The 27,413-nt window shown below is 39.9% G+C and overlaps 2 protein-coding genes across 3 annotated transcripts; both read right to left on the reverse strand.

Moving 5' to 3' along the window:
* Nucleotides 1-2,101: 2,101 nt before the first annotated feature.
* GTF2H2 (general transcription factor IIH subunit 2) lies at nucleotides 2,102-14,312 on the reverse strand. The gene is made up of 15 exons (XM_009561184.2): nucleotides 14,111-14,312; nucleotides 13,944-14,021; nucleotides 12,897-12,933; nucleotides 11,977-12,063; nucleotides 11,081-11,131; nucleotides 10,561-10,615; nucleotides 9,667-9,772; nucleotides 8,575-8,665; nucleotides 8,323-8,410; nucleotides 7,732-7,839; nucleotides 6,443-6,506; nucleotides 5,477-5,580; nucleotides 3,482-3,584; nucleotides 3,141-3,180; nucleotides 2,102-2,724 (listed from the first exon to the last, which is right to left on the reverse strand). The coding sequence occupies exons 1-15, from the start codon at nucleotides 14,164-14,166 to the stop codon at nucleotides 2,605-2,607; spliced, it is 1,188 nt and encodes a 395-aa protein (XP_009559479.1). The 5' UTR covers nucleotides 14,167-14,312; the 3' UTR covers nucleotides 2,102-2,604.
* Nucleotides 14,313-16,280: 1,968 nt separating this feature from the next.
* MARVELD2 (MARVEL domain containing 2) lies at nucleotides 16,281-27,088 on the reverse strand. Of its 2 annotated transcripts, none has more exons than XM_054055111.1 (7): nucleotides 26,806-27,088; nucleotides 24,710-25,475; nucleotides 23,453-23,485; nucleotides 22,142-22,278; nucleotides 21,333-21,504; nucleotides 20,858-20,908; nucleotides 16,281-19,934 (listed from the first exon to the last, which is right to left on the reverse strand). In XM_054055111.1, the coding sequence occupies exons 1-7, from the start codon at nucleotides 26,997-26,999 to the stop codon at nucleotides 19,818-19,820; spliced, it is 1,470 nt and encodes a 489-aa protein (XP_053911086.1). In that variant the 5' UTR covers nucleotides 27,000-27,088; the 3' UTR covers nucleotides 16,281-19,817. The 2 variants fall into 2 exon arrangements, with proteins under 2 accessions (XP_053911086.1, XP_053911087.1); XM_054055112.1 differs by having other exon boundaries at nucleotides 26,744-26,843.
* Between the last annotated feature and the right edge of the window lie 325 nt (nucleotides 27,089-27,413).

A 27,413-nucleotide genomic window follows, 5' to 3' on the forward strand; every position in this document is an offset into this window, starting at 1 on the left:
GAGATCCAGTGAATCCCAGTCAAAGAGTACAAATGAAGGAAGCAATTCCTCCATGCTGCTTTAAACACGAACACCACAGCTGGAATTCTTTACATATCAGCAAAATGTGGGCCTGACAGCTATTTTTCAGGACACAGGAAGTGCAGGTCAAACTATCCAATTAGAAGGAAAAGTAGAAGCCAATTTACTACTCAGACCACAAGCAGATAACCAAGTATATGGCCATAACTTCTAATTCCAAATATGTTATTTCAGTATCTAGCAAGCGACAAAGCTAGAACAGACTTAAAGGGTTTTGACCAAACCTCTCTTGCCATTAGGAAATGCTGACTGGGAAGATAAAAATATTAGAAGAAAGCATTGTATCAAGACACTGTCACCAGTATCAAAATATCCCAGAGACAGATGCTTAGGGCATTCCTTTGGTTTGGAATGACCACCCCAAAATCCATGAACACATCCCTTCTCGGCAGTTTTTAGGACATCCTTGCAGTAACAGGCACTGCAATCACCTGATAGCAGAAAAAGTTTATAGGGATTTTTTGACTTGGTACAAAATGGAACAAAGATGCCAAAAAAGTAACTTTTTGGCCAACACAGTAGAATTACTGCATTCTAACCAGTCTGCAAGCATAGATAGTAGAAAAAGCACGTAAGGAGCTATGTTAACAACCAAGAATTTGCATATTTAAAGGACTTGAAATGAAAAATGGCTGTGAAAACTGAAAAGTAGCATGTATTGTCTGTATATGGTGAGTGTGAAAAGCAGGGAACTAGCTTATGACAGAGGTTTGGGGTTCTTTTTGTTTGTTTGTACTGTTAAGATTCAGTGGTTGATTATTGCTGTTCCTAATCTGACATCAATGTGTCAAACACTTTTAAAAATGAAGTGAGATAGATACATCAGACTGAGTCACTGTGGATGCATTACAAACATCAGACTTCAGAAAAACAGGCGTGTTGTGCTGCTTTAGACACTGCACCATCGCAACCTCCTTTTACTGAGGTGTGGCATGTTACAAGTTGCTGAGGTTACATTACCTCAGCACTGAGGTAGTGAGGGGCATGGTTTAGGGAGTGTTAGGAATGGTTGGACTCGATGACCCAGTGGGTCCCTTCCAACCGTGATTCTATGAAATTTGCATCATAGTTTGTACAAACACGGTGAAGTGGCAAAGAGTGTCTTGCATTCAATTTCCATTCTTCCACATTCACATAAAAACACATGCTCCCCCTTCTTCCACTACCTGTCTCCTGCTCCAGGGGTTTTAGCCAAGGAGAGAGGATGACTTGCAGCTCTGGCAATTTGTTCTAGCCTCAGAATAAAAATAGCATCATTATCTTCAATATTGTGACTATCAAACAATAGCCAATATAAACTCAGATCTTACACCTTTGCAAATTCCATGCAATTCAGTAACCTGACATTCCTACAAGAAAGTGGAACTTAAACCATGCAACTACAGACACAATAATAGAATTCAGTTAGTTCTGAGTTGTATCATTAAAACTAACACATTTTCTGTACATTATAACAATTGTATTTGAGTTGTCTTACTGAAGGCCAAGGTGAAAGGCCTTAATACTCGATATTAATATTGGAAATATTCCCTAATTGAAATAATTGCTCAAAAAGATCCTTGTTAAATTATTACAAAAAAAATACAGAATTCCACTGGTGGAATATAATGGAAGATTGTTGAGAAGGATTAAAAAACGTTCAAGTGACCTGCAGATGAGGTGAAGAAAAACACATAAATCACACTAATTGTTTAGTCTTGTGTGCTTGACAAGCAGTATGCTTGACACTACTTGTTATCTAAATACAAGTCTGTGTTTAGATAACATAGGCCTGTGAAATTCAAGGCCATACAACATCCTTGAGATTCCAGCCCTGCTGTGAGAAAGAGTCAAAGACTCTGCTTTTCCCAGATAAATACAGGCAAAGCAGCAGCAGTGAGCACTCTAGCGAGCAAATACTGAGCTCCATGGTGCCTGTGCTCCTGCCTGCGTTCCTGTTGGCCATGTGTTGTTTTCTGGCGTTGCACCAGAGAGTGAAGAAACAGAAATAAATGGGTTTTGTTTTTCATCTCATCTCATCTCATCTCATCTCATCTCATCTCATCTCATCTCATCTCATCTCATCTCATCTGTGGCTTTGTGGTTGTTTCTGCACTTTGCCTGTGTACAGCTCATACATCCACTATCCAACCAAAACCAAGAACACATTATATAAAATAAATTTTTATGTTTCTTTTTTTAACAAATAATGAAAGATAGATGAATCAACACATTATTATACAAACCCCAATTTTATCACTTTCACATTTACAAATATACATGTTAAGAAAAAGCCAAAGCTTTTCAGAGGAGAACAAAGAAAATCAATCAGACACAGATAATACAAGAATATAGTAACCATTAGAAAATCATTAATACATTAGTGGAAAATTGAAGTTTGCTCCCAAACCATTGTTCATCTTTCTGTAATGATCTAGGGGCCCTTCCTGTTTTGAGACTTATCAGTGAAAGCTATGGCTGCATAAACAAAATAGATTTATACAAGAATGACATAAATATGATGATTTCTAAAAGGAGATGACATCATACAGATATGGGAGCAGGCTGCTCATGAATACAGCCAGGACAGCAGTGCAGAGAATCATGAACAAACAAATCGCATTCCAAGCAAAATGCATTCTGACACACTTTACATATGTAAACCTGTGTAGGAAAAGATAGAAAAATAAGTCAAATTAGAAAAAATGAGCACTCCAATAGGGAAACAGTTGCATCATCAAGACAGTGTAAATAGATTAAATATACTGCTCACATCACAAAAACCCAACTGAGTTAAAGTTTGCTCATAGCAAGCCTTTCCAGGGTGCTGAGCTCAAGCCACTGTTGATCCTTCCAAATGGTTAAGAGTGGAAGCTTATTCATGCAACTCTCTAAGAAATCCCTTCCTACGCTTTAATAGATTCACAGTCTAAAAGGAGTGGCTCTATAACAGAGAACTCTAGTTAACCACGAAATAAACTTCAATAAATATTTTCTGGTCTTCAGAAGACTATACTAAAAGATCATGCCTACTTCTGACACCCCTCAGTGCAAATCCCTTTGCAGTTCAATTTACTTACATTTTGATCTTTCATTTCTCCCTGGCAGCCTTGACAACACCTAAAAGCACAATTATGTATTTTAACTGAAAAGAAGTCAGGGTTATGTAAAATGTTGTTTAAAAATATCTCATACACAGTAAAGATGTGTGGCAATTACCTCAGCTGTTCAACTGAACATGCGGGGTAACTGTTGATGGGACTACAAATATTTCTCAGTGCAAGAGGTGCTCAAGACCACCCAAATATTTAAGGGTGTCCAGCAGCAAAGAAGCTGCTGCCAGCTATTCTTACTTTTGTGACAAAAAAAATTACAAGATCCACAACAAGTACAATCATTATCACAAATACAATTTGCATACCGTTCCCCCTGATATTCTTCCAAGGGAACTTCCTGAAAGGCATCCAACGGAAACAAGTGATGATAAGATCGAGCCAGGTGAGGCGCAGACACTAATGTAAGACCTGCAAATAATGAGACGTCAAAATTATTACAAGAGAGGACTTTGTTTAATACAGAAAAGATTTTCACTAAGTAAAAAGGAAAAAAGAACCACTACTGAGTGGTTCAAGGGCTTTTAAGAATTAAAAATCCATGAAATTATTTGTTCTTCAGCTGCCATAATCCAAACCCACCATACTTTCCAGAATTAAATCCAAATATAAATTAAAGAACAAGCAAATTGCCCACATTTCTAGTTAAAACTTTAACTCAGTCTTCAGAAGTACATTTACAACGCACAGCTGTAAAGTTAGAAAGCTTTTCATCCTCATGCCATAAACAAAATGCAACCACAGAAGAGTCTTCTTATTGAATCTAAGTGCACAACTCCTCTTTGGCAACAACGGCTCTGCTGTTTCATATGACCAATTAAAATAGTGTCCAGCTACGAAGCCTTGCTGCAGCCTGCTGCAAGACTGCTGGAGACACACCACAGCCCTGTTTCAGTTAACACAGGTCTGCTGGTTTTGGCTGGGAGAGAGTGAATTTTCTTCATAGTAACTGTAATGGGACTATGTTTTGTATTTGTGCTTGAAACAGCCCGGATAATGCAGGGATGTTTTAGTTACCACTGAACAGTGCTTACAGAGTCAAGGCCTTTTTGGCTTCTCATACCACCCCATCAGAGAGTAGGCTGGGCCTGCACAAGAAGTTGAGAGAGAACAGAGCTGGGATAGCTGACCCCAACTGACCAGGTATATTCCATACCATATGGCGTCATGCTCAGCAATAAAAGCTGGTGGAAGAATGTGGAAGGAGGAGGACATTTGGAGTTACAGCATCTGCCTTCTCAAGTAACCACTAGGCATAATGGAACTCTGCTTCCCTGGAGAAGGCTTCTCACACGTAGCGAATACATTCTTTAATTTGCCTGGCCTGCTTTACCTATTAAACTGTTTTTCTCTCAATACACAAGTTTTCACACTTTTACCCTTCCAATTTCCTCTGTTATCCCACTGGGAAGGAGGAAGGGAATAAGTGGCTGTTGGGGCTTAGTTGTCAGCTGGGGTTAAACCTGGCAATGGGCTAGTCTTATGGAATTGGCTCGCACAAACTTCATCACTCACAAACGTGCAATATAAACTTTCAAGCCGACAGCTGTGGCTGAGGAGAATCTGTTGCAGACACACAGAACTTCTCTAGTTACACTATCATCTTGCTGACATGAAATTCATGCTGATATGAAAACCTTGACATGAAATTATGACAAGGCGACACAAAAATAGATTACATCCTCTTGGCAACTATATGCATCTTGACAATAACTATCACGTTTTAGTCATATGCCTGGAGAAGTTAACAGGAGTACAGCTGTCCCTCACACAATAATACTATAAAAAAACCTAATCCTCGCTGTCATTAGGCAGGGGGAGGCATTTGGTTGCACAGTCCATTAACATCTGCAAGACCAAAAGGCTTCCCTTTACAATTCTACAGCCTTTTGTGTGTCACTGTGCAGTGTGCCCTTGTGTTCAACTTTGAAACCTTTCACCCACGTCCTCCCAGATGTGAGGAGGTACTTCTGTTCTTTTACTCCAAAGCACTCTTTACCTTCATGACCCTGTACTGAGGACACTGAAGCACTGGTGTCCCTTTTAAATCAGGATTAACATTCATATGTGAATTACACTTCTTTCTCCCTTTGCTTTAGGGCTTTCAGTTCACAATACTATACTGGGAATATGACACAGCTTTACTGTTACAGGTATAACCCTAAAGCTGGCAACTCAGGCCAAAAGAATGCAGGCTTCTTAAAGCATAGCTGTCTTTTAATTCCTAAAGTTGAATCTTTCTACCCTTTAACTGTCTTGCCACTAACACAAAATTCATCTGCTTGCCTTTTCTTGCTACTCACCACAGACTTTGCATTCCACAGGAAGTTCATAGTATTTGGCTCTACACTGGGGACAGAAATATCCACCTAGTGTTAGACCTGGCTCACTGTTGTTTTCCAGTTGCCTAGATTAGAAATGGACAATTTGTTACTAAGAGATAAAACCATAATACTGCATAACTACAAATACTACATAGTTCTCACAACAAATAGTTTAGAAAGTTTCAGTAGCTTGCATGCAATAGTTCCAAGAGTATGGAAGTTTCAGAAAGCAATTGATAGGATGAGATATCAGTAACTGTATTTCCCCACAGAAACAGAACAAAGACCAAATCTTCCCACAAAAAGAAGCCAATATATCTTGAAAAATTAAAGTTATGAAAGAGAACAGCAGTAGTATTTCTACTAACACTCACAAACAAATATTCGGTATTAAGATACACATTAGTACTTATTCCTTCAAACAGCAGACACTACTTCCTGCTGAAAATTCAGGCTCCTCTGTCATCCCTGAAAACTATGATTCCTTTCATTGAGAAGAGTGCTATTATACTACTCAAATGAGGCCTCTATTTTAAGCTTCCCTTTATAGTCACATTAGTAAATAGATAAAAACCCCAAACTTTATCCCAGACAAACCCTTCATACTCATCATTATTTTCATGGTGATAAAAACACTTGAATCGAGAAATGCAAGTAAAATCAGTAGTAGTTACTTGAATACCTCGTAGCACTCGTGTCTTCTAATCACTGCATTAACACAACCAAGAGCCATTTATTACCTTAAAAAAATTTTCAATGTAAATTTAAAAATGCCTCTTTAACAGATGTAACTATGGCCACATACCAGATGTGCAAATGGAAATAAATTTTCTACTGAGAAGCCTGAAGACATTATTTTTTTATGTTATTTTACATTATTTCTACTGAAAAGCAGATTTTCTAATTATAAATAATTATCATTAAATTCTAATCAGCTCTACTTACACCATGCTAAAGGACGGCTTTGCATCTTGATCAGACAGAGAAGCAATTATATGCTGAGGAAAACCTGACGAGAAAAACACCTAGTATTACTGATTTTAAAGTAATCTTTCAGTTTCTTACTTCAGTGAAAAAGTTCACAAAGATTATTCTAAACATTAAGGGCTACCTCTTTTTTTATTTGCCTATTATTTGAGAAGTAATATATTCTTACTAGGTATCAAATTCTTCCTTAAGGTCTCTACCTACATACAACAACAAATCCCTCATTGTATTTCCTCTAACTGAAAAATATCTTTTCATAGACTTCCTATTAACCGAGGCTCACTGGAAGACTACTTTTGAAACATAAAAAGAAAATTATGTGCAATGGCAGAGAAGCAGAAAGAGCACTATATGAATGCTCACTTGAACAATGGCTTCTAACTAAGTGGAAAATATTTTTACATGCAGACACCAGGCATATATTCATCTTCCAAGTGCAGTATACGTCAAATGAGACTATAGCACTTCAGAGAGGCTGTAACAGATGCTATTCTTTCTAGTACATGTTTTTTAGAGCTCATGTCAAGTGGACAGTTTTTCAAACTGCTACTCAGGCTTTACTTAAAACAAGTAAATCTCTTCAGTATTTAAATTCACACAAAACCACTTATTTGTACATAAAAATTCCTACCTGTGAAAGCAACTGGATGAAAGTGAGAAATCAATGTTCTAATTCATGGCATTAGAGTTCATATTCTGTTTTAACTCTGGGCTAAAATTTATTGAGAAATATGTCAGGAGAAGAAAAGGTACCTAATCCATTTGTTGGAAGAGCAGCAGAACAGTGCTCCTAACAAACACATACTATATGACCAAACAGCTAGGTCTTACAGGGAATTACGCTTACAATAATTGCCTTCTGCAGGGAACAAAACAGAGGGAGAAATAAAACAGTTTTTCATCCTTCATTTCTAAGTGTTACACTTGCACTAACTACTGTACAAGCAATATCATTACACTTTATTGTTTCCAACTGCAGTTGAGTAATTTGCCTTATTTGTTTTAATTCTTCACTTTCTTTAAAAGCTGACTTCTTTGCAGGAATAACATCAAGAACACTGATACCTGTTTAGCAAAATAGAAGTTAAAATAAAAAAATCACAGTTGTGCAATGTCTTTATTACGTTTCTAACTATTTGTATGGCTCCAATATAGAATATGCAAAGAAAGAAAAAGACAACATAAAAGAAAGAAAAAGACAAGATTCACACATCTTGTGCTAGGACTTTAGCTAAACCATGACCTACCCATTCGAATAAGGGAGCACTCAGAATTTGAACTGGCAGGTGGAGGACTAACATGATGCATCAGCAGTTCCTTATAATGACTTTCATCTAAAATAACATGGTAAGTTCCTGACAAAAAGAAAGAAATGCCTTACTCTCAGATCATGAGAAAATAAGGAATATAAAACAAATTCTCCAAATGACAGAAAATAACTTAAGTTTTAAAATTAACAGGATGTTTAATTATATATGAAGAACCATAGCTTTTTCTCCAACTTGACACTGCAGTAATGATATCGTAAGAGTTACCCCCATAGTAATAGATATTAACATTGCTGCGTTAAGTTCCACATCACATAGCTTTGTATGTGGAAAACTTGGTTTTAAGGTACATGCATTTCTCCTCTCTAGAGATGAAGCTACCAGCTGATAATACTTTCACTAAATACTTTGTATTTTGAATATTTGGGAAATCCTTGTATTTTTTGCCAGTGCAACAGAACATTCATCCTTAAATATCAAAGCACATTAATAAATATACGAAAAATTAGACACTTAACCTTGATTTTAAACATGTATTAGCAGTATAACTACTAAACTTCAGATACATACCACCAGTTTCTTGGGCAAGTACTGTACAAACTCGAACTTCAGCACTGAGGCCAATGACAGATACTCTGATCTTAACTGCTTTTAAGCACTTCAAATGGAAAAAGAAAACATGTTCACATTCATATGCAGAACAGAAAAGAGTAAAAAGCTTCAAAATTGTAAATGAAATTAACTGATGATAGCTCTACAACTGTCTGTTTCCAGTCGATTAGCTTGAACGTTCAATGTAGTAGTTAAACTTCACTTCTCTACCTTAATTAGATCATAGATGTTGGCTGGATCACATGTCGTCAGACTGCTGAAGACTACCAAAACCTCTCTGCTGGTATGTCCTGGCATGTGCCTAAAGAAAGCATACAGTTAATTTAATTCTGTACATTAAGCTACTTGCATGCTAAAGTTTCCAAGGACTTTGACACACTCAAGTCAGAACAATATGAAGTTCCCTACAAATTATAAAAGACTGCAGCAAGATCGTTCTCTGAGCACCAGAGTTTCACCTTCCAAAAGCCAAACCTTTCCAGTATCTAAAATACATTATTTGATGGCATAGTTGTTATCTGATCATTTGCTCTAATGCTAGTTATCCCTATAATTTATCTGTACTCTCACAGGTAAAATTAACCTTCAAACTAGTAACGCTGCAGTAAGCCTTCCCGATTTCTTAAAACAAAAATCTCTAATCAGTTTATGGCAGTAAATCCATTACTTTCAAAAACTGCCTTTTAGTTCTTCATGTAAAACTCTTTTCCAACTAGTCATTCAAATATTTTTTTATGACACTGACCACTAGTTTTGTTCTATTTGTGTTTCCAGCTATAATTATTTGTTAAGTCTTCCACAAATATTTCAATACCTCAAATAGCAAAAAGTTTTTAAAATATACCCTACCCAAAAATGTAGCTTTCTAAAGCATGCCAGAACTCCCACTGATTATTGTGATTCAATAGTGCTTCTGTTCCTGTTCCCTTAATACCATTAACCCCTAATCCTGCCTTCTCATACCTTAGCCTTCTAGTGAAAAATAATTGCAGGGCCTCTCATCACCATATTTACAGACCAAATAAAATAACCTATTTTGTGTCAAAATATTGTTGTTTCTTATAAGCAGCATAGTTGTAAACAGAAGCATCTTTGTTAGAAAATTAACTTCTGCAGTACTAGTATACTTAGCTCCATATTTTAAGAGGAGATAAAGCTGCCTTTCACAGACACAGGTCAGCATGATGCAAGATGCTATTTGTAAAAAAATACTGTCTGTGTCCCTCAATTCACAATCAGTATTATACTGATTACAGAAAACAAAAAAAAGCAGAAAAACCCCAAACCTATATATATACTAACTTCAAAGTCTGCATGGCCAAATTTAGGGAATTATATAGAGATGGCTCCCCAGTGCAGTTCATATCCGCTGCTTTCTTCAGAGCAGTTACGTGCTTTCTTGAATTACCTGTAAGCGTAAAAAAAAAGACTCACCTTAAACAACACATTAAAACAACCAAAATATTTAAACTATATATTTAATCAAGTGTACTTGTACAACAACAGTTCTCAAATTGTGACTAGTCACTCCGTATTTCTCCTTGGAAACTGACCTCTCAATTAGAATGTAAAAAACAATAAAACAAAATAGTAATAGAGAGATATCTACTCTACAGGCACACAATTATTAGAAACCCTAAGAAGTCAAAACGCATAAAATCATTGTTGCATATCATTAGCACTTAACATCAGTGTGAAGTGTCTCACAAAGTATTTCAGCAGAAAGAGATTAGTTTCCTCTGTTATCCTCAAACTACTGTTCAGGGATTAATTGATCCTCAAATTCATCCAGTTTCGCAGGCAAATAAAGAAAAAAAAATTAAGTTTTCATCTCTGAAGTCACATGGATTGCTAGCGACAGAAGCCAGGAATCAAAGAAACCTTGCTTCTTAACATCTAGCCAGGCCTCATGGAAGTCATAAAACATAAAATTAATAAACAGTGAGAAATTAACAACACATGGTTTTGTTGCAATCTGGATAAAACCTGAATACAAATGAGCATGCAATTTCAATTCTAGATCAAACCAGACCAAAATAAAGAGCCTCATTTCAGATAATTTGCAATAACTTTTCTTTTAAATACAAAATATTGGTTAACATTACTGCACTTTCAGCCGAGTCATCCACGTAGATCACATCAACATGAGATTAAAACAGATCTCCAATTTTAAAAGAAAACATAATACCTCCCTACCTGAGAGCTCTGTCATTTTTTCAGCCCTTTTACTCTTGGTTAAAATCAAACCAATCTGGAGAAGTAAAAAAAAAAGGCAAAACTCTTCTTATCAAGTTTATAAAGAAGTTGATTCACATTTTTGCTATACTTTGCCTAATACTTCTCTATGGATCAGAATCACTTAAGTGTATAAGTTTTCTTGCAAGTGTCACAAGAGCAGCACAATACTATGCATCAATTAACATACATTTCTGTATCTCCTGTACTTTTGCCAGAAGGCACAAAAATAATCTACAATTCTAAACATGTGAAAAAAAAATATAGGCAAGTCTCCTGTGTTAGAATTTATGTTTAGGAAAAGGATACAGAAGGGTTCTTAGTTTCATCTGTTCAGGCAGGAGCAAGAATTCCCACGGGCTGATAAGGAAGGGATGGGAAGGAACCCATCAACTGAAACCAGTTTACTAGACAGCCTTACAACTAAACCAAATTTTTAAAATAATTTCCATTTACTTGTTTCTTGCATGATTATACATACCTGACTAATAGGATTTTGGTCAAAGTACTCTTCAACAAAATATTCCAGTAACTACAAAGAAATGTTAAGACTGTTAAAAAGTAAACACAGTTTTATCTACATGCATTACATAGATGGTACTTGCAAAACATCGAGGATAATTAAAAAAAAATTGGGTACAGAAAAGGAGAACGAGACCTCCCCTTTCGTTCTCCTTTTCAGCCTAGCCCTTCCAGTCTTCTTCCTCTCATGTCACTGCTGCAATGTAAATTTCAGAAACTAGCCTTCCCTTGTTTTATTCACTTCATTAATTAAAAGTCTAGACTACTTTTGGTTCAAATGGAAGTTTAAGATACACCAAAAAACACTAATCTGTACAAAATCAAACCCCAGCATTTCCCTGCTGAGTGTTATCAGAGAAGATCATACAGTACGAAATGTACAGCTCAAGCCCTCCACAATCTGAAGGAGCAATCCAATTCAAGCACTGTCTAGCATCCATTCAAACCAGAATCCATCAAAACACAACTGTAAAGGAAAAAAAAAAATCCTAGATGTTTAATAAAATATGTTTGTTGTTCTTCCAGTCCTTATCAGGGGCAACACTTCAGCTTAATTTCCACATGCTTTTCATAATGTGTCTTTCCACAATATGTACTTACAAAGTGTCTTTACTATAGAGAAGTACTTTGCACGGCAAACTAACGTCACATAGATTCTACTATTCAAAACAGAGGAAAATTACAGACTACCAACAGGCACAAGTGGGAAAAATAAAAGCAGAGATGAGAGGAGAGATGAGGCTATGTGCATTTTCTGGGCACAGGAGATTGCCATGCTTATAAATACAAAATTGAACTAGTTTTCAGAGAAACTGTGGATTAACAACAGGAAACAAATTTTGAGTACAGAAATACCTTCAAAGTGCAAGTAAGTCTGTTCGGTTTTAAATCCTGGTCCTCCATAGTTCTTGATCCATCAACAACCACATAAAGGTGACGCATCTGCATTATCACAGTAGATCACAATCACTCACAGAACAGACAATTACATGAGCTGTTCATTTTTTCATTTACCTAAAAAAGCAACTACTTTCTCTATGCAACAGTATACTCAGTATACTGAGTTACGTAATCAACAGCAATGGGAACAGTAATGAGTTTTTTCCACTTTTCCTTCAAAATGAAAAAAAAGACTATCTCGAAAAATGCACTGTGTTCTTTTCCTTTCATGATAAGCTAAACAATATGCAGTGTTTGCACCTTCACCTCTTCATCTGAAGAGCTCACCATTGTATAAAGTAATGTTATTTACAACTCATTTAAATTACACCCATTTTTTCACATGAAGAAAAAGTGACAGTGCAAGTGTGCACTTCCTGTGACCTGACAGTGTTGCAAAACACACCCTGACAGAATAAACACGCCAAACCCCCACCATCTGAACACTCACACTCATCCCACGCTGCCAATGAAGAAAGAACATTCTTTAACAAAAAAAAAAAAAAAAGGTGTGGTGGACAGCGTAAGCATTGGTCTCAGGCACACTGAGACAGCAAAAGCATCTTTTAGATGAGGCATATCACGAAATTATAGAATGTCCAGAGCTGGAAGGGACTCACAAGGATCATTGAGTCCAACTCCTGTCCCTGCATGGGACAACCCCAACATTCACACTGTGGAGCTGAGGGCATTGTCCAAATGCTTCTTGAATACTGTCAGGCTTGAGTGCCATTGCTGGCTCCTGGGGAGCCTGTTCCAGTGCTCCACCACCCTGAACTACCCCTATTCAAGCAGTTTTGCACTCAGTACAGACAAGGATTAAGACGTTAACATACCATCCCGAGTCGAACTTGTCCATGGTGCTCATAGAGTCTAACAAAACACAAAAAAATAGGTAAGATGCAAACAATGACTGGTTCCTAAAAAAAAAAGTCCAGAACAAACCCAATATGAGACTTCCGGCACATATGAAGCAACAACAAATCACAGACACTTTCTTCCATTGAAAAAAGAGAAAAGCAACTCAATTACAAACAGATTTCATCCCTTTCAGAAAACAAACAAAATAAAGCTTTCTTACTACCATGTTTAATGGAACGTAATTTTCCTTCCCCAAAATTTGAATATTTTAACACAATTTGCAATAAAACATATCAAGATTTTATCTAGTAATTTTTCTGACAATTCAAAATAAAAACCTGGTGCCTGAGCTCTGAAGGGTTCAGAACACAAAGACAGACACAGAAGGGTACCGGTGTGCTCACACAACCTAGAGGACCTGGTCCCAGAACAATGTGGTCTCCACCAGTGCCCAAAACTGCTATCAAGCTCAGGGTGACACACAATCATAGAATAATAGAATAGTTTGGGTTGAAAGGGACCTTAAAGATCATTTAGTTCCAGCTCCCCCGCCATGGCCAGGGACACCTCCCACTAGCCCAGGCTGCCCAAGGCCCCATCCAACCTGGCCTTGAACACCTCCAGGGATGGGGCAGCTACAGCTTCCCTGGGCAACCTGAGCCAGTGCCTCAACGCTCTCACAGGGAGGAAATTCTTCCTTATGTCTGGTCTAAATCTACCCCTCTCCAGTTTAAACCCATTGCCCCTAGTCCTATCAATACTAGACTTTGCGGACTGTCCCTCCTCAGCTTTCCTGTAGTCCCTTCAGGTACTGGAAAGTCACTAGAAGGCCTCCTCGAAGCCTTTTCTTCTCCAGGCTGAACAACCCCAACTCTCTCATCCTGTCCTCTGATGATCTTTATAGCCCTCCTCTGGACCCGTTCCAACAGCTCCACATCCTTCCTACGTTGAGGATTCCAGAACCGCACACAGTGATCCAGATGAGGTCTCACAGAAGAGAGAAATCGAGGGGCAGAAAATACCTTTTCCTCTTTGCCTTGAAAAGGATGTCCTCGATGGTCGCTTTTAGCGATCCGGACTCATCTTCTTTAAGAATCTCCCTAGGCAAAACAGAGCTTTTAGTGAGCAGAAGGGAACTTTTTCTCGCCCGTCACCAGCGGGACGGCGAGGAGGGGAGGGGGACACTCACCAGGTCCTCTCGTAGCCTCCCTCCCAGCGCTTGGTGCGCTCGGGTTCCTCATCCATCCCCGCTCCCCGGAAAGCTCCGCCGCTGCTCTTGCCTGAAGGGAGGCCCCAGCACGGGTCGAGGGGCTGAGCGGAGGCGATGCGGCGTCAACGCCAAAGACGAAAAGAGGCCTCTCCCCGCCTCGCCGACCCGGAAACGCCCGCCCACGCCCGGCCCCGTCCTCCGTGATCGCCTTCCGGCTGCCGCCTGCGCCGCGCAACGACCGTTCCGGGGCGCACGGGGTCCCGGGCGGGGCAGCGAACAGCGCGATACCGAAAATGACCGCAGATAAACTCCGTAAGGCTTGTTCCGGAGCTTTAGAAAGCAAGAATCCTTTATCGGGTCTGGGCAACACGAGGCAGCGATCTCCATCGATCCTGTGCAGCGTGACAAGAGCTGGGGACAGGGTGTATTTTCCACTCATATGCAGATGTATGAATTTTCCCAGAAATCTTATGCACATTCCATTCCTTTCCAAGGGCTGATTTCAATGTCATTATGAGCTTCACAACAGTCAAATCTCTTGCCGATTTGGAGCTGGCTCCAGCTCTGCCTGACCTTGCCTTTGAGATGGGGAAAGGCTGAACAGAGGGGGTTCCAGCAGATACAGAGCGCACTGATGACAAGGCAGTATGGTCTCCAAGGGATGAACAGCGTCCCGAAAAACGCTGTCTGAAGGAAAACCTGCCATCAGAGGGACGTTCTATCTAACTTGGGGAAAAAAAAGAAAATGAAAAAGAAAAAATATAATTGCTTAGATGAAACTTCTCTCTTTAGCTTAAATAAATATTCTGCTTTTTGTAATAACGTCATAGAATTGTTTGGTTGGAAAGGACCTTTGAGATCATCAAGCCCAACTGTACCTGACCACTACTAAATCATATTCCTAAACATCTCATCTTCCCATCTTTTGAACACCTCCAACAGTTTCATATTCTTCTTACGCTGGGGATTTCAGAACTGGACACAATACTCCAGATGGGGTCTCACAAGAATGGAGTAGAGAGGCAGAACCTCTTCCCTTAACCTGCTAGCCTGGCTTCTTTTGATGCAGCCCAGGATACGGTTAGCCTTCAGGGCTGCAAGCGCATGTTGCCAGCTTATGCTGAGTTTCTCATTCCCAAGTCCTTCTTCGCAGGGCTGCTTCCAGTCACATCATCCCCATCCTGTATTGAAATCGAGGATTGCCCTGACCCAGGTGTAGGACCTTGCACTTGGCCTTGTTGAACCTCATGAGGTGGTTCTCCCTCTCTACTCCTCTATCATGAGACCCCACTTGGAGTACTGTTTCCACTTCTGGAATGACCACGGAAATTGTTGATGTCCCCTCCCTAGAAGTGTTCAAGGTCAGGTTAGATGGGGCCTTGGAGAGCCTGGTTTAGTATGATGTGCCCCTGTCCAAGGCAGGGGGTTAGACTGGATGATCTTTAAGGTCCCTTCCAGCCCAATCCATTCTATGATTCTAAAGTAATTCTGACCAGCACTGATCTGTCTCATGTGACCAAGAGTTTACATTTCATAAGCATCACAGCAAGGATTACCTCAATAAAGCTAGAGATGATGTTAGCCAATTTCTCTGTAGAGCAATCATAAATTTACTGGATATGGTGGAATTGTGCCAAGATTGGGCTTGACCTCTTGAATTAGAGGAAAGCTGCCATGCATCCGTTTCTAAGGAGTGTCAGTCTGCACCCAAGTAAGACAATAAACTAGGAAGAAAACATTTACACAGGAGTAATATTTCCTTAAATAGGAGTGGGGAAAAACTTAACTGCTTCTGTATCCTCCAGCCTATTCCATTTATCAGGAGCAATTTAGAAACATAGGGGAAACACAGGAGAAATTATTTAGTTTTCAATTAAACCATACCTGAGAAAAATCCAAGATGTTTTGAGGGAAAGTAATGAAAACTCCCAAAGATGGAAAAAGGACAATTCTTTTAAGAAGTCAAGGTTTGCTTCTGTGAACTGAAATACATTTGTAGGTTGATCTACTGCCATTTTATCACAGCCTTACTTAAGAAGGAAAAGGTCCAATTTATAAAATGTTGAAATGGAAAATTTCAACATTTTATGTCTGCAGCCTGACAATGTTAATAGAACAGAGAAATGAGACTTCTTTCAAAAGAGGGATACTTTTTATTGTTAAGGCCAAGAATTTCAATGCTGGACAGAAATACAAGTTATACAATGATTTTTTTGATTACGATTGTCTAAAGGCTTCAAATCCTTCACCACATCAATTTTGAGTTGAATAAAGAAAATACTGGATAACTTCTCTACAATTTCAAATCATTTAGGTTTTTCATTGATACATTGCCATGAAAGCTAGTCCACCCTACTATGTGATACATACTTTTGTTTACATCTATCAGGCACTGCTTTATGTGCCCTGCAAAAACATACAAATTAGTAAAGAGCGTGCAGATGATGTCAGTTATCTTGACCCAGGAACTACAGCTGTTTTTGAAGACAAAAAAAAAGTGCACCCCTTTATTGATGTATTTAAGTTCAGTTTGAAAACTGTAATATTCCTGGAAACTACAAGCCTCTTGGACTTTTCCATTTGTAGATCTGCAGTCTGCAGGGCCAGGTGAGCAGTATTTAAGAGGAAGACTGAAGAATGAAAGTTCTTGTTATGTTCACAGTGTCAAAGGAGAAACTGTAAGTGAAAGTGGACGCTGTATGCCTATTGACATATGGGCAATATCACTCAGTGAGATTCAAGTAGTTTACCAACTTTCTGGAAAAACTTAGTCACATGAGTAAGCAGACTGTTTAGGTGTGCATACCACAAAGTAGATTGAGAATATACACAGAGGTGATTATCATCTGATAACTTTAGTTTTGTCTGACATATGCCTTCTGTTCTCTATGGATACCAAGAGACCATTTTCATTCTGACCACAACTCTCACAGAACTTCTTCCTAGTGCCTGTCTTGCTTTTGGCTGCCTTCAGCTCCCAGATATTAATTCTTATTTCTCTGAGAGATAAAAATGTGTCTTAAACTACTATTCTTTGGCATGTTCAGAGCACTGCTGACACGACCCTTTTCAGGCCTCCATTGCCAGTTTAGAGCAAAGTGCCAGAAGTGCCTGCTTAGCAGTGCCGAGGTCTGCAACAGATCCAGCACTGAGCAAGGAATTCACCATTAACAGTCACAAATGGCCCTCTCCTGTGAAGGTAAATGCTGTCTCCTGGGGCTCTGTGCTCAGCATACCCCAATGCCATGCATTGCGCTAATCCTATTTGAATCCCAGAAGGCTGGCAGAAGGGATGATCCCTACATATCTTCCCTCCCCAGCTTTTGGATAACCTATTCAGCCACACCTTGCTGAGACATGTGGAGTGATCCACACACAGCTGTCTCCGCTTGGTTTATTTCCTCATTCCAGCCACAGGCAGGGTGTCCCCTTTTCCCAACCCATTTGCTGGAAACTTTGCAAGAAAGGAGAAGCATGTTGGTTCTGCAGAGGCTATGCAGGCACTGTCTGAGGGGCCAGGAGTCAGTTTTTCAGAGACTGGAACTCACCCCACTATCAAAGAAAGTCTGAAGCTGGGTCTCTGTGCTCGTTTGGAGGAAGACCTACCAAGAGTGCAGACTTGTGAATCTTCCAAAGAAAGCAGTGGTCTGCTTCTTTTTAGCACTTTATAAACATCAGTTTATTCTTAAACTTGAATCAATCTTTTTCACCTGGTACTGATGCAATGCTCAGAAGTCCCACTGATAAAAAAATGAGAAACTTGTGTATACATCGAGAGGTCATTTAGATTGCAGGTATTTAGGAAAGGACCTCTGTTACACAGACAAGTTTAACAAGCACACAGCACAATACTTATAAAACACTTGGCCTAGCTCCTTTATAAGGGAGAGCAATGTCCTCTTCTCTGAAAAGAACAGAAACCGAAACCAGAGAGAGGAATCTGAAAAGAGAAAGAACAAGGGATAGCACTGACTGTCACCTGATTTCAAAATGATGAAAACATTCAGACACCTTCCAGGCAGATCAAACTGAAGGCTTTCAAAAGAAGAGGTGCCAAGTCTGAAAATTCTCTCAGTGTTTCCATGGTGTCTTTTACTTCATCCACTAAAACTCTTGGAATTAAGTGGCTGATAAAATTGGAATGCTAGCTTTATAAATACGTAAGAGGGTTTTTGTAGCCATCAGGACTGCAGTGTGAATAATAAAGGCTCAAAACTCAGAAGGAATATCAATGCCACAGGGAGGTATATAAATGGATTTCTGGTACTGAAAAACAGAGTTGGTACTACCATCACTGTTCTAAACTGGAAACATATTTCTGATGTCTTGCCTTTAAAGTAAGGCAAAAGTTCAAAACTTTCTCTTAAAGAAAAAATGATAGCTAACAGAAATTTGAAATAATCTTAACCAGAGCACCTTTTTCTAACAAAATGTCTCTGTAAGCATTAGAATAACACCGTTACACTGGTGCTTTTTTTTTTCACATTAAAATATATTTCAGAACAGACAAATTGCAGTTGTAGAAAACTGTACAAAGAAACTATTATGATTCTAACAAATTTAGTAAGTTATAAAAATAAACAAAGACATGAAAAAGGATACAAAGAGAAAATGTACTAGTTTATGAAATAGTATGCGTATACAAACCTATCCCCAAGATTAAATATAAAAATGTATATTGAACTTATGCAGATATGCTCTGGAAAGCATGTCCATTAAAACATTTAACCTGAACTTATAAAAAAGTACTAATCATTTATACTCTCAATGAGAATTCATTTTACTGTACTTTCTGAATTCTAATTTCACAAACAGCTGCTGCCTGGAAAAAGTCCTGTTACTTGCTGATGAATTGTTTTGCCTTTAAACCCACGGATCCCTACAAGGATGACCCAGAAAAGGTATGCAGAGTGTACTGGCCTACAGCAACACCAAAGGAACACTAAAATGAGTCTCATCCTGTACTGCTGTTCCTTTAAGGCCATGTATAAATCTGGGGCATTACCTCTGAAAAGGGGAATAAAAAAAAACCCCAAAATCAAACAACAACCCCCAGCACAACCCAACCCCTAACCCCCATTTGCTACACTTTCATTGTTTAAACAGAAAGTCATTTTGCATCTCTTATTTGTTGAAACTCCAGATAACATCAGAAATACAAGAGAGCATTTTGAAATACAACTTGAAACTTCTTACTAAATTAATTTTCAACTTGCAAAAACTATTTAGTATGATTGAGAGCTTCACTAAACCCCAGCCAGAAAGAACAGCTCAATTCTCTCTGACGTCATTAAGAGACCATTTATAAATAACTCCTAAAATTGTTAGTGGTATTTCTATGCAAACTTTTGACACAGCATTCAGAACTGCCTTCTCTGCTGGGCTTTGCAAGTTTGCAAATACAGTATTTTCCAATAAAGTATTCATATTTAAGAGGCCAGGCTGTAAATTGTCTAATAAAAGCAGAGTGCTAGCACAAGTTTTCTAAACTTATCTGAGAATGTCCTTACATTGCTTTAAAATTGGATCTGCAGACAAAATGTACCAGTAATCTACAACATCTAAGTAAGTGACAAAGCGATTAAGCAATCCCCATAGATGTACTGTTCTGAGTGTAAATAAATAGTTCAAAATATGCATATCAATTTCAAAAATAGGAAGTAGTATCCACAAAGTGAAGGCACAGCTAAGTTTCTACATTCCAATTCATAACTTTATCATAGTCCTGAATTCGTTGTTTTATGTGAGAAAGCTTATTCTTAAGGTATTCACAACGCTCCTTTTTCTCCAGAAATGCAGGATCCTGCCAAAAATCCAAATCGTATTTACATTAATATATTACATTTTCAAACTTCTGCAAGAATAGTCTATTACCAATTATGTTCTTCATTACAGCAGTATAAAAATATATCCAAAATCACAGTCTTCTACACTGGCCACAATTTCTTATTTCATGCTTCCACTTCCTTCATGGAATGCCGGAAAAAGAGGTTATGCTTTTATAAGCTGCAGTTACTTAATAAACAGAACAGTTTTTCAACAAAAATTTGCCAATATAAATGACATCCTACTACATAATTTAGATTTTATAGGTGTGTTGTGTTATGTCAAATAAATCCCTATCCACAAAAAAGCTATGAAGTTTGACTAACATGGATACAAAATTTGAATCCATGCAAAAAAAAAGTATTTGTAATGTGTTACATTTTTAGTAGAACACAGGTACACATTTACTGCCCGCATTTTAGAAACAACAAAGTGAAACCTCTTGGATTATGGACCTCATGGAACCTCTGAGTTCCATGCTGCAAAGACATAGAAAACTTCTTTTTAAGGGTAAGACAATGTTTTCTGTTGCTAACTTAGCTGTAGGCTGTGTCAGTGTGTGAATGTAAATGAACTGGAGCCAAAAAAATAACCATTCTTCTGAATGCAGAATGCTAAAAGATGAGACATACTCTCTGAAGATGAAAATGCTTAGCTTTTGGGTTCTCTCTTTCCCCCACATCTGGCTACTGGAATTATTCTTAAACCAGGTTGTTGGCATGAATGGAGTGGGTTGTGTCCTAACTTTGCCAAAGTTTTAAAAGACAAAATATACAAAGTCCTGTAGTAGCTACAGACACCATGAGCTAGTGAACTGTACTTGGTGTCAGACACATTGGCTATTTACATTCTCTTTGCTATTCATTAGGTTCATTAGCCATATAAGATGAAGACACTCACATTTTTCTTCTTCTTGTATTCTTGTAGAACTTTTGATATCCTTTCCTGTTCCTAAGAAGAGAGACCACACATATTTAAACACTTTTGAGTGTGTTCCATATCTTCATATAAAATCTACAAAATACTCATCAAAAGTAAAATTCTCATTTGATCAATCTACTCTAAATGTAACATCTTAGTTGTAAGTGTTGTACTTAAGAAACAGCCAAAGTACATTAACAGTTAACTCACTCAAACTTGAAAGCTACTAGCATGAAGAAAAAAACCCAAGGAACCTACCAGAAAAGCATGTATATAACTTAATTGCAACTTGGTATCCTTGACTGAGGCCCAAACAGCAATAACATATTTGGGGAAATTTTCTCTCCCATGGAGTCACCACCAGCATTCAAAGTCATTGTGCCCTGGCTAAAGACAGTCAGAAAATGCCTCATACCACACCTGCTTTCCATTGGCCCATCTCACAGGTACTTACATATATGCTTTCAGGGTGGTGAGGAAGCTGCCTCATCAATGCATCCAGCTCATCAAACTTTTTCAATACAGCATGAACTTCCACAGACAGTTCTTTATACTCAGCAAACTGATCATTGAATACTGCTTTGTACCGGTCTCGCATTTCATTTGTTTGAATGGCTGGGTATTTCCTTAAAAAAAAAAAGGTTCAAGGACTAGTTTTAGAGATAGGACTTCAACAAACACATGGATCCTTCACTTTGATAGTGAATTTCTGTATCATTTGTTAATCTCTTTGTTTACCATAATTTATTATCGCTTGTTAATCTCACATGCTGAAATTTGGGTGAATGTAAAGCATAGAAATCACAGAATGACAGAAGAGTTGAAGTAGTTGAGGTTAGAAGGGACCTCTGGCGGTCATCTGGTCCAACCCCCGCCCTGGCTAAAGCAGGGCCGCTCAGAGCTGGTTACCCAGGATAAGTAATAAGATAAGTCATTTCCCAGATATTTTATTATTTTCTAAATTGTCTGTGTGTTAGCCTTCTTTCCTTTCGCAGAGTGTTACAATCTTCTTTAATATTTGAGATTTGGGTGTGTGTGTTTTTTTTTTTTTTTATTTAAGATTCTTTACTTATGTTACTGCTTCTATGACATTGATATCAGCCCCCATTCTGTCTATTTTTAACCTTAACATAATAAGGAGTTACGAGTTTCCATTGCACATGCATGGCAGAGAAACCGTGAGTGTATATATGAGAAATGCTGAGTGAAGAATATCACTGAAGTATTCCCATCAAGTTTGTTCATCAAAGGCAATTCACTTACGCTAAGTAGTCTGGCATCACTATAGGTTTAGGAATGTGGCCTGCAGGTATATGACCATTAAGTAGTTCCGGTTTTCTTTCCAATGATTTAAGCTGCCTGTAAGTGATCTCTTCTCTTGGTCTGTCATCACTTTCATACTGTTTTAAAAGGAAAAAAAAAAAAGTAGTTCTTAATGAAGCCAATTTTCCTTCAAACACAATATACATAAACCACAGAACACTCACTTGAAGACAGATATGCAAATATTGAGCAGCAGCAGAAGCAAATCAGATATTTCTTAAAACCCTTAGTGTAATTGCAAAATTACTCAGTTACAGTAAAGTTCCACACACAGTACCCATCTTCAGTTTGTCCTAATAGCAGTACCAGTGACAGATAAACACTTTACTGGGATTTGGAAAGATTTGTCTTAAAAAAAATAATTTAAGGAATTTTCCTTGGGTAGCCATCTAATTTGTGAATGAATAGGAATTGCTCATTCCTGTGGAGTTCCGTTTTCCCATTGTTTCCTATCGCACAATTTATCCCTTGATCCAGAAATAAAAGCATGTGGAGTCTTGCTGGGACAAAAAAAGGGATCCTGATCCAGTACTGAAGCAACAGAGAAAACAGTGGTAGGAAATTCACAGTATCTAACAGGCAACATTTCAGACTGAAATAAATACACCATAAATTCTCTTGGGACCACCAAAACCTTCTGCTAAGATCCTACACAATCTTTGCAGTGTATGCAACTAAATCTTTGTGCGGAAAAAGCACTAGTTGCTGATGCTTCAGAAACAGCAGGTTTTTGGAGCAGTCTGAGAGACAGGAACAAGCTCAACTGACAGAGCACCTACTGCTGTGAGACAGGAACAAGCTCAACTGACAGATCACCTACTGCTGGCTTTCCTCCAAATTAAGCAGACAGACAGGAAAAGGAGAATTGCTAAACCTACCAAGCATCAGATGACCAGTTATTACAGCCATGTCTGCCAGACTCTGAGATAAATGCTACAGAACTTGTCACTTCATGAAAGAGGGCAAGAACACACACAGAGGCAGTCACCAGATTTGCTGTTTACAGTAAATTTTATTAGCCTAAAATAGCGGTAAAATTACCCTAACTAGCAGTAACTTCTTTACAATCTTCTTCCAAATCTTCTAGGTGGGAGAATGTTGTCAGGACTACATTAAAGAATTAAACCTAATCTCTTTCAAGCCAAAAAAATAAATAAATAACATATAGATAGGTCAGTCAAAACAGTCACAAGGAAAAGAACAACCATTTGGAAATATCAGTACATGGAAAAATAAATTCCTATTTCCTACCTTCTTTTCTGGAAGAGAGGACTGCGTTTTCACCTATCAAAAAAATGGAAAGAACTGCAAGTTTAGTTTTAAGCAAAAATAATATGGAAAAGCAGAGACTCTAAAACAATTAAAAATCCTGCTGTACAGAGAATTGCACTTATATTTAAGTATGAAGAAATTGAGTATAGGGAATGTTTTCAGATCAATTGAACTAAAGACTGTTTAAGAATAGTGGAATAACGACCATCCGAAACCCAGAACACCAGGATCTCCCAGAGCATAGCTGTAAGGAACAGCTTGCACAAAATACTCCATCCACTTCCTAGTCTCCTTTGTTATTCTACATTCCAGCCCGTATTAACTCACTGACACACTGCAGCCTGAATAACTGCCTAGAAAACACAACAGGAAAAGTCCCTTTTAAGCTTGCTCTCTCCTATTAAAATCACCTAAGCAGTGACCCCTCCTTAATTTAGGCTTATGTAGGCCTCATGTGCATTAATTTTTTTGCTACAGTAAGTTTTATAGAATTTCTGAAGTTGGTTTTTTTTTTTTTGGTGGTGTTTTCATGTGAAAGAGGTTTTACATAATGAATTCTCCGTTTGATAATGGTATGTCTCTTCTACTAGAACTTATTGTTAACCAGGCGAGTATTGAATGCTGCTAAGGACAAGGTCAGCAGCAATGCAAAATACTGGACGTGAAAAAGACGAAGTTGATTCAAATCTTGCCAACTCTGTTATTACTATTACTTTCTGATATCTATCACAAGGAAAACCGAAAAGACATAAAGAAGGAACCTAGAGTTTTGCTTGCAAAGTAAAAATCAGCATTGCCATGTTCTTATCGTCATTCATACTAGCACTTAACATGCTGAAAGCACAGTCTCTAAATAAATGTCAGGTAGCTTTAAGCCTAACACCACTAAACAGCTGATTAAAGTGCATTGCTTTTGTCTTCCTTTGTTTAGAAAATACACACCAGGAAGTATCTCATCAACTGATGCAGGAAGACAGCTGAGTATTACAGAGCCAGCTCCTTACCAAAGTAAGTAAATAAATAGAAAAAGGTCCAAGAATTTGGATCAGACATCTTAAAAAAAAAAGCCTTTCATGTAGTGATCTTAAATGTTGTTAAAACTGGTGAAAGTTCACCCTCACAGGACCAGCTGCCGAGAGGACACCTGATATGACTCCAGCTGCAGCATGGACAGATCTTACAACTGCTCTCCATCATGCCACAGCCTGCAGATACAGAATGAAACTCATAACTCACCTCCCGTTCCATCAGCTCCCTGTGCCTCCTAGCTCCTTCGTGTCTCCATAACTTTAGAGAAACCACCGCACTAATTAGATAGATGACCACCGTGACAAACAAGAAGATGATTGCTGCTGTCTGACCTCCCTCAACACGGCAAAAAGATGAGTTTATCGGCGTCTTAAACAACTGGTAGTAGCAGAGCCCTCCGCGGTTGGTATCATTCACATACACGATGGCAGCAGACATGTACAGAAGGAACAAGGCCACATTAATTCCAAACTCAGTCAATGGCCACCAGTTGGAATCAAGGAGGATGGTCCGGTAGTACATGGACATGCCAAGCACCAGCAGCACAATGGTGACAACCCATGCCATTCCTGCTGCCACCAGGACAAAGGGTGTCTTGGGTCCACTGTAGGAGTAACCTCCGTAAACACTGCTGGTGCCATAGCCGTAGGGCTGCGTATACCCGAACATGTTGTACCACTCATTGTCCTTGTGTACGTAGGCTGTGACGCAGGCAAAGACGGCAGCACCCAGCAGCAGCTCGGCTGCGCAGAGCATCCTCAGTAGCCCAGCCCAGGACTTCATGTAGCCGTAGCGTTGCTGGCAGGCTTCCTCCTGTGTGCTGGGCAGCATCGCCTCTGCCTCGGGCCGCCAGATGCAGCTCCCGCCTGATTCTCCTGAGGGGTCCCTGCAGGAGCCAGGCACTGCTCGAGTCTGCAGCCGCAGCGCGTATGGGGAGGCAGGCGGGGAGCACTCAACCCCATCTGAGATGTACCTGTAGTACAGAAAATGCTGACAAATAAACTCTCTAAGACTCATTTTGGAGTTTTATAAAGCAAGCATCCTTTATAGGAGCTGGGCAACATGAGGCAGTGATCTCTATTGGTCCTGTATAGAGAGACAAGAGCTGAGGACAGGGTGTATATCCCACTTACACGCAGATGCACACATTTTCCCAGAAATCTTATGCACATTCTGTTCCTTTCCAAAGACTAATTTCAATATTACTATGAGCTTCACAACAGTCAAATCTCTTGCTCATTTGGAGTTGGCTCCAGCTCTGCCTGACTTTGCTTTTGAGACGGAGAAAGGCTGCAAACAGAGGTGGTTCTATGAGACATACCTGCTCAGCACAGCCTGCACTGAAAACAAGGTGTTATCACCTCCACAAGATGAGCAGCATCCCAAAAAACTCTGTCTGAAGGAAAACCTGCCATCAGAGGGATGTTCTGTCTAACTTGCAAAAATGCACAATTGCTTGGATGACACCTCTACTTTAGCCTAAATAAAAAGCATTCTACTCTTTGTAACAGTAATTGCTTGTTGTACCATAGAATGGTTGGGGTTGGAAGGGACCTTAAAGATGAACCAATTCCAGCCCCCCTGCCATGGGCAGGAACACCTCCCACCAGACCAGGCTGCCCAAGGCCCCATCCAACCTGGCCTTGAACGCCTCCAGGGATGGGACAGACACAGCTTCCCTGGGCAACCTCTGCCAGTGTCTCACCAGCCTCATAGTAAAGAAACTCTTCCTTATGTCTAGCCTAAATCTGCCTCTCTCTGTTTTATACCCATTGCCCCTCGTCCTATCACTACAAGCCTTTGTAAACAACTCCTTCTCAGCTTTCCTGTAGCCCTTCAGGTACTGGCAGGTTGCTATAAGGTCTCCTCTGAGCCTTCTCTTCTCCAGGCTGAAGAACCTCAACCCTCTCTCAGCCTGTACTCCTAGGAAGGTGCTCCAGCCCTCTGATCATCTTTGTAGCCCCCCTCTGGAGCCGTTCCAACAGTTCCACATTCTTGTGTTCAGGATTCCAGAACTGGACACAGTATTCCAGATGAGGTCTCACAAGATAGTAATAGAGGAGCAGAATCTCCTCCCTTTCGCTGCTGGCCACGCTTCTTTTGACGCAGCCCAGGTCACGGATGGCCCTCTGGGCTGCGAGTGCACATTGCCGGCTCACAACGAGCTTCTCATGCACCAGCACCCACAAGTCTTTCTCCGCAGGGCTGCTCTCAAGCACGTCAACCTCAACCTGTACTTACATCGCGGATCGCCCAGCCCCGGTGCAGGACCTCCCGCCGCTCCGCTCCCCATCCCGCCTCACCTGATGTCGGAAGCCGTGCTGTCCCAGCTGGCGCCGCGGTGGCGCCTCCCCTGGAAGAAGGTCTTCCAGGAGTCCGGGATGAACCTGCGCACGGGTTTCATCTCGGGGCTGGGCGGCGCGGGCCCGAACGGGGGCTGTCGCGGCAGCGGGGGCGGCACGGCGGGGCCCGGCCAGGCGCCAGGGGTCTCCGACATGGCCGGGGGCGGGGACGGGCCGGCACCGCCCGCACCTGCGCCGCGACGGCACCTCCGGGCGCGGCGGCTTCCGGGGCGGGGGCGGCGGGGAGTGCTGTGGGGCGCAGCGGGGGGAGGTGCGGGATGGCGGGGGCGGAGGGTGCGGGGGGCGGTGCAGGATGGGAGGGGGAGCGACGGGGAGGGGTAGAGTGGTATAGGCACCAGGTTGGGAAAGGCGGCTTGGGTCGTGGGGTCCAACCATTCCTATCTACCACTAAACCATGTCCCTGAGCACCTCATTTACCCGTGTTTTAAACACCTCCAGGGATGATTACTCAACCACCTCCCTGTTCCAGTGCCCAATGACCCTTTCCGTGAAAATTTTTTTACTAATGTCCAACCTGAACCTCCCCTGGAGGAGCTGGAGGCCATTCC

Source organism: Cuculus canorus, chromosome Z, assembly GCF_017976375.1.
Source record: "Cuculus canorus isolate bCucCan1 chromosome Z, bCucCan1.pri, whole genome shotgun sequence".
In the NCBI taxonomy this organism is placed as follows: domain Eukaryota; kingdom Metazoa; phylum Chordata; class Aves; order Cuculiformes; family Cuculidae; genus Cuculus; species Cuculus canorus.

What these genes read in the sequence shown, in the direction of transcription:
- MARVELD2 (XM_054055111.1), bottom strand. Translation starts at nt 26,999, where the DNA reads ATGTCGGAGACCCCTGGCGCCTGGCCGGGCCCCGCCGTGCCGCCCCCG. An exon ending in CCTCTCTTCCAGAAAAGAAG is followed by an intron (nt 22,279 to 23,452) that starts GTAGGAAATAGG and finishes CTTTTAAAACAG; the next exon opens with TATGAAAGTGATGACAGACC. An exon ending in ACCACCCTGAAAGCATATAT is followed by an intron (nt 20,909 to 21,332) that starts GTAAGTACCTGT and finishes CTCTCTTCTTAG; the next exon opens with GAACAGGAAAGGATATCAAA.
- GTF2H2 (XM_009561184.2), bottom strand. Translation starts at nt 14,166, where the DNA reads ATGGATGAGGAACCCGAGCGCACCAAGCGCTGGGAGGGAGGCTACGAG. An exon ending in TTGGCCATGCAGACTTTGAA is followed by an intron (nt 8,666 to 9,666) that starts GTTAGTATATAT and finishes TGCTTTCTTTAG; the next exon opens with GCACATGCCAGGACATACCA. An exon ending in ACATCTATGATCTAATTAAG is followed by an intron (nt 8,411 to 8,574) that starts GTAGAGAAGTGA and finishes TTCCATTTGAAG; the next exon opens with TGCTTAAAAGCAGTTAAGAT.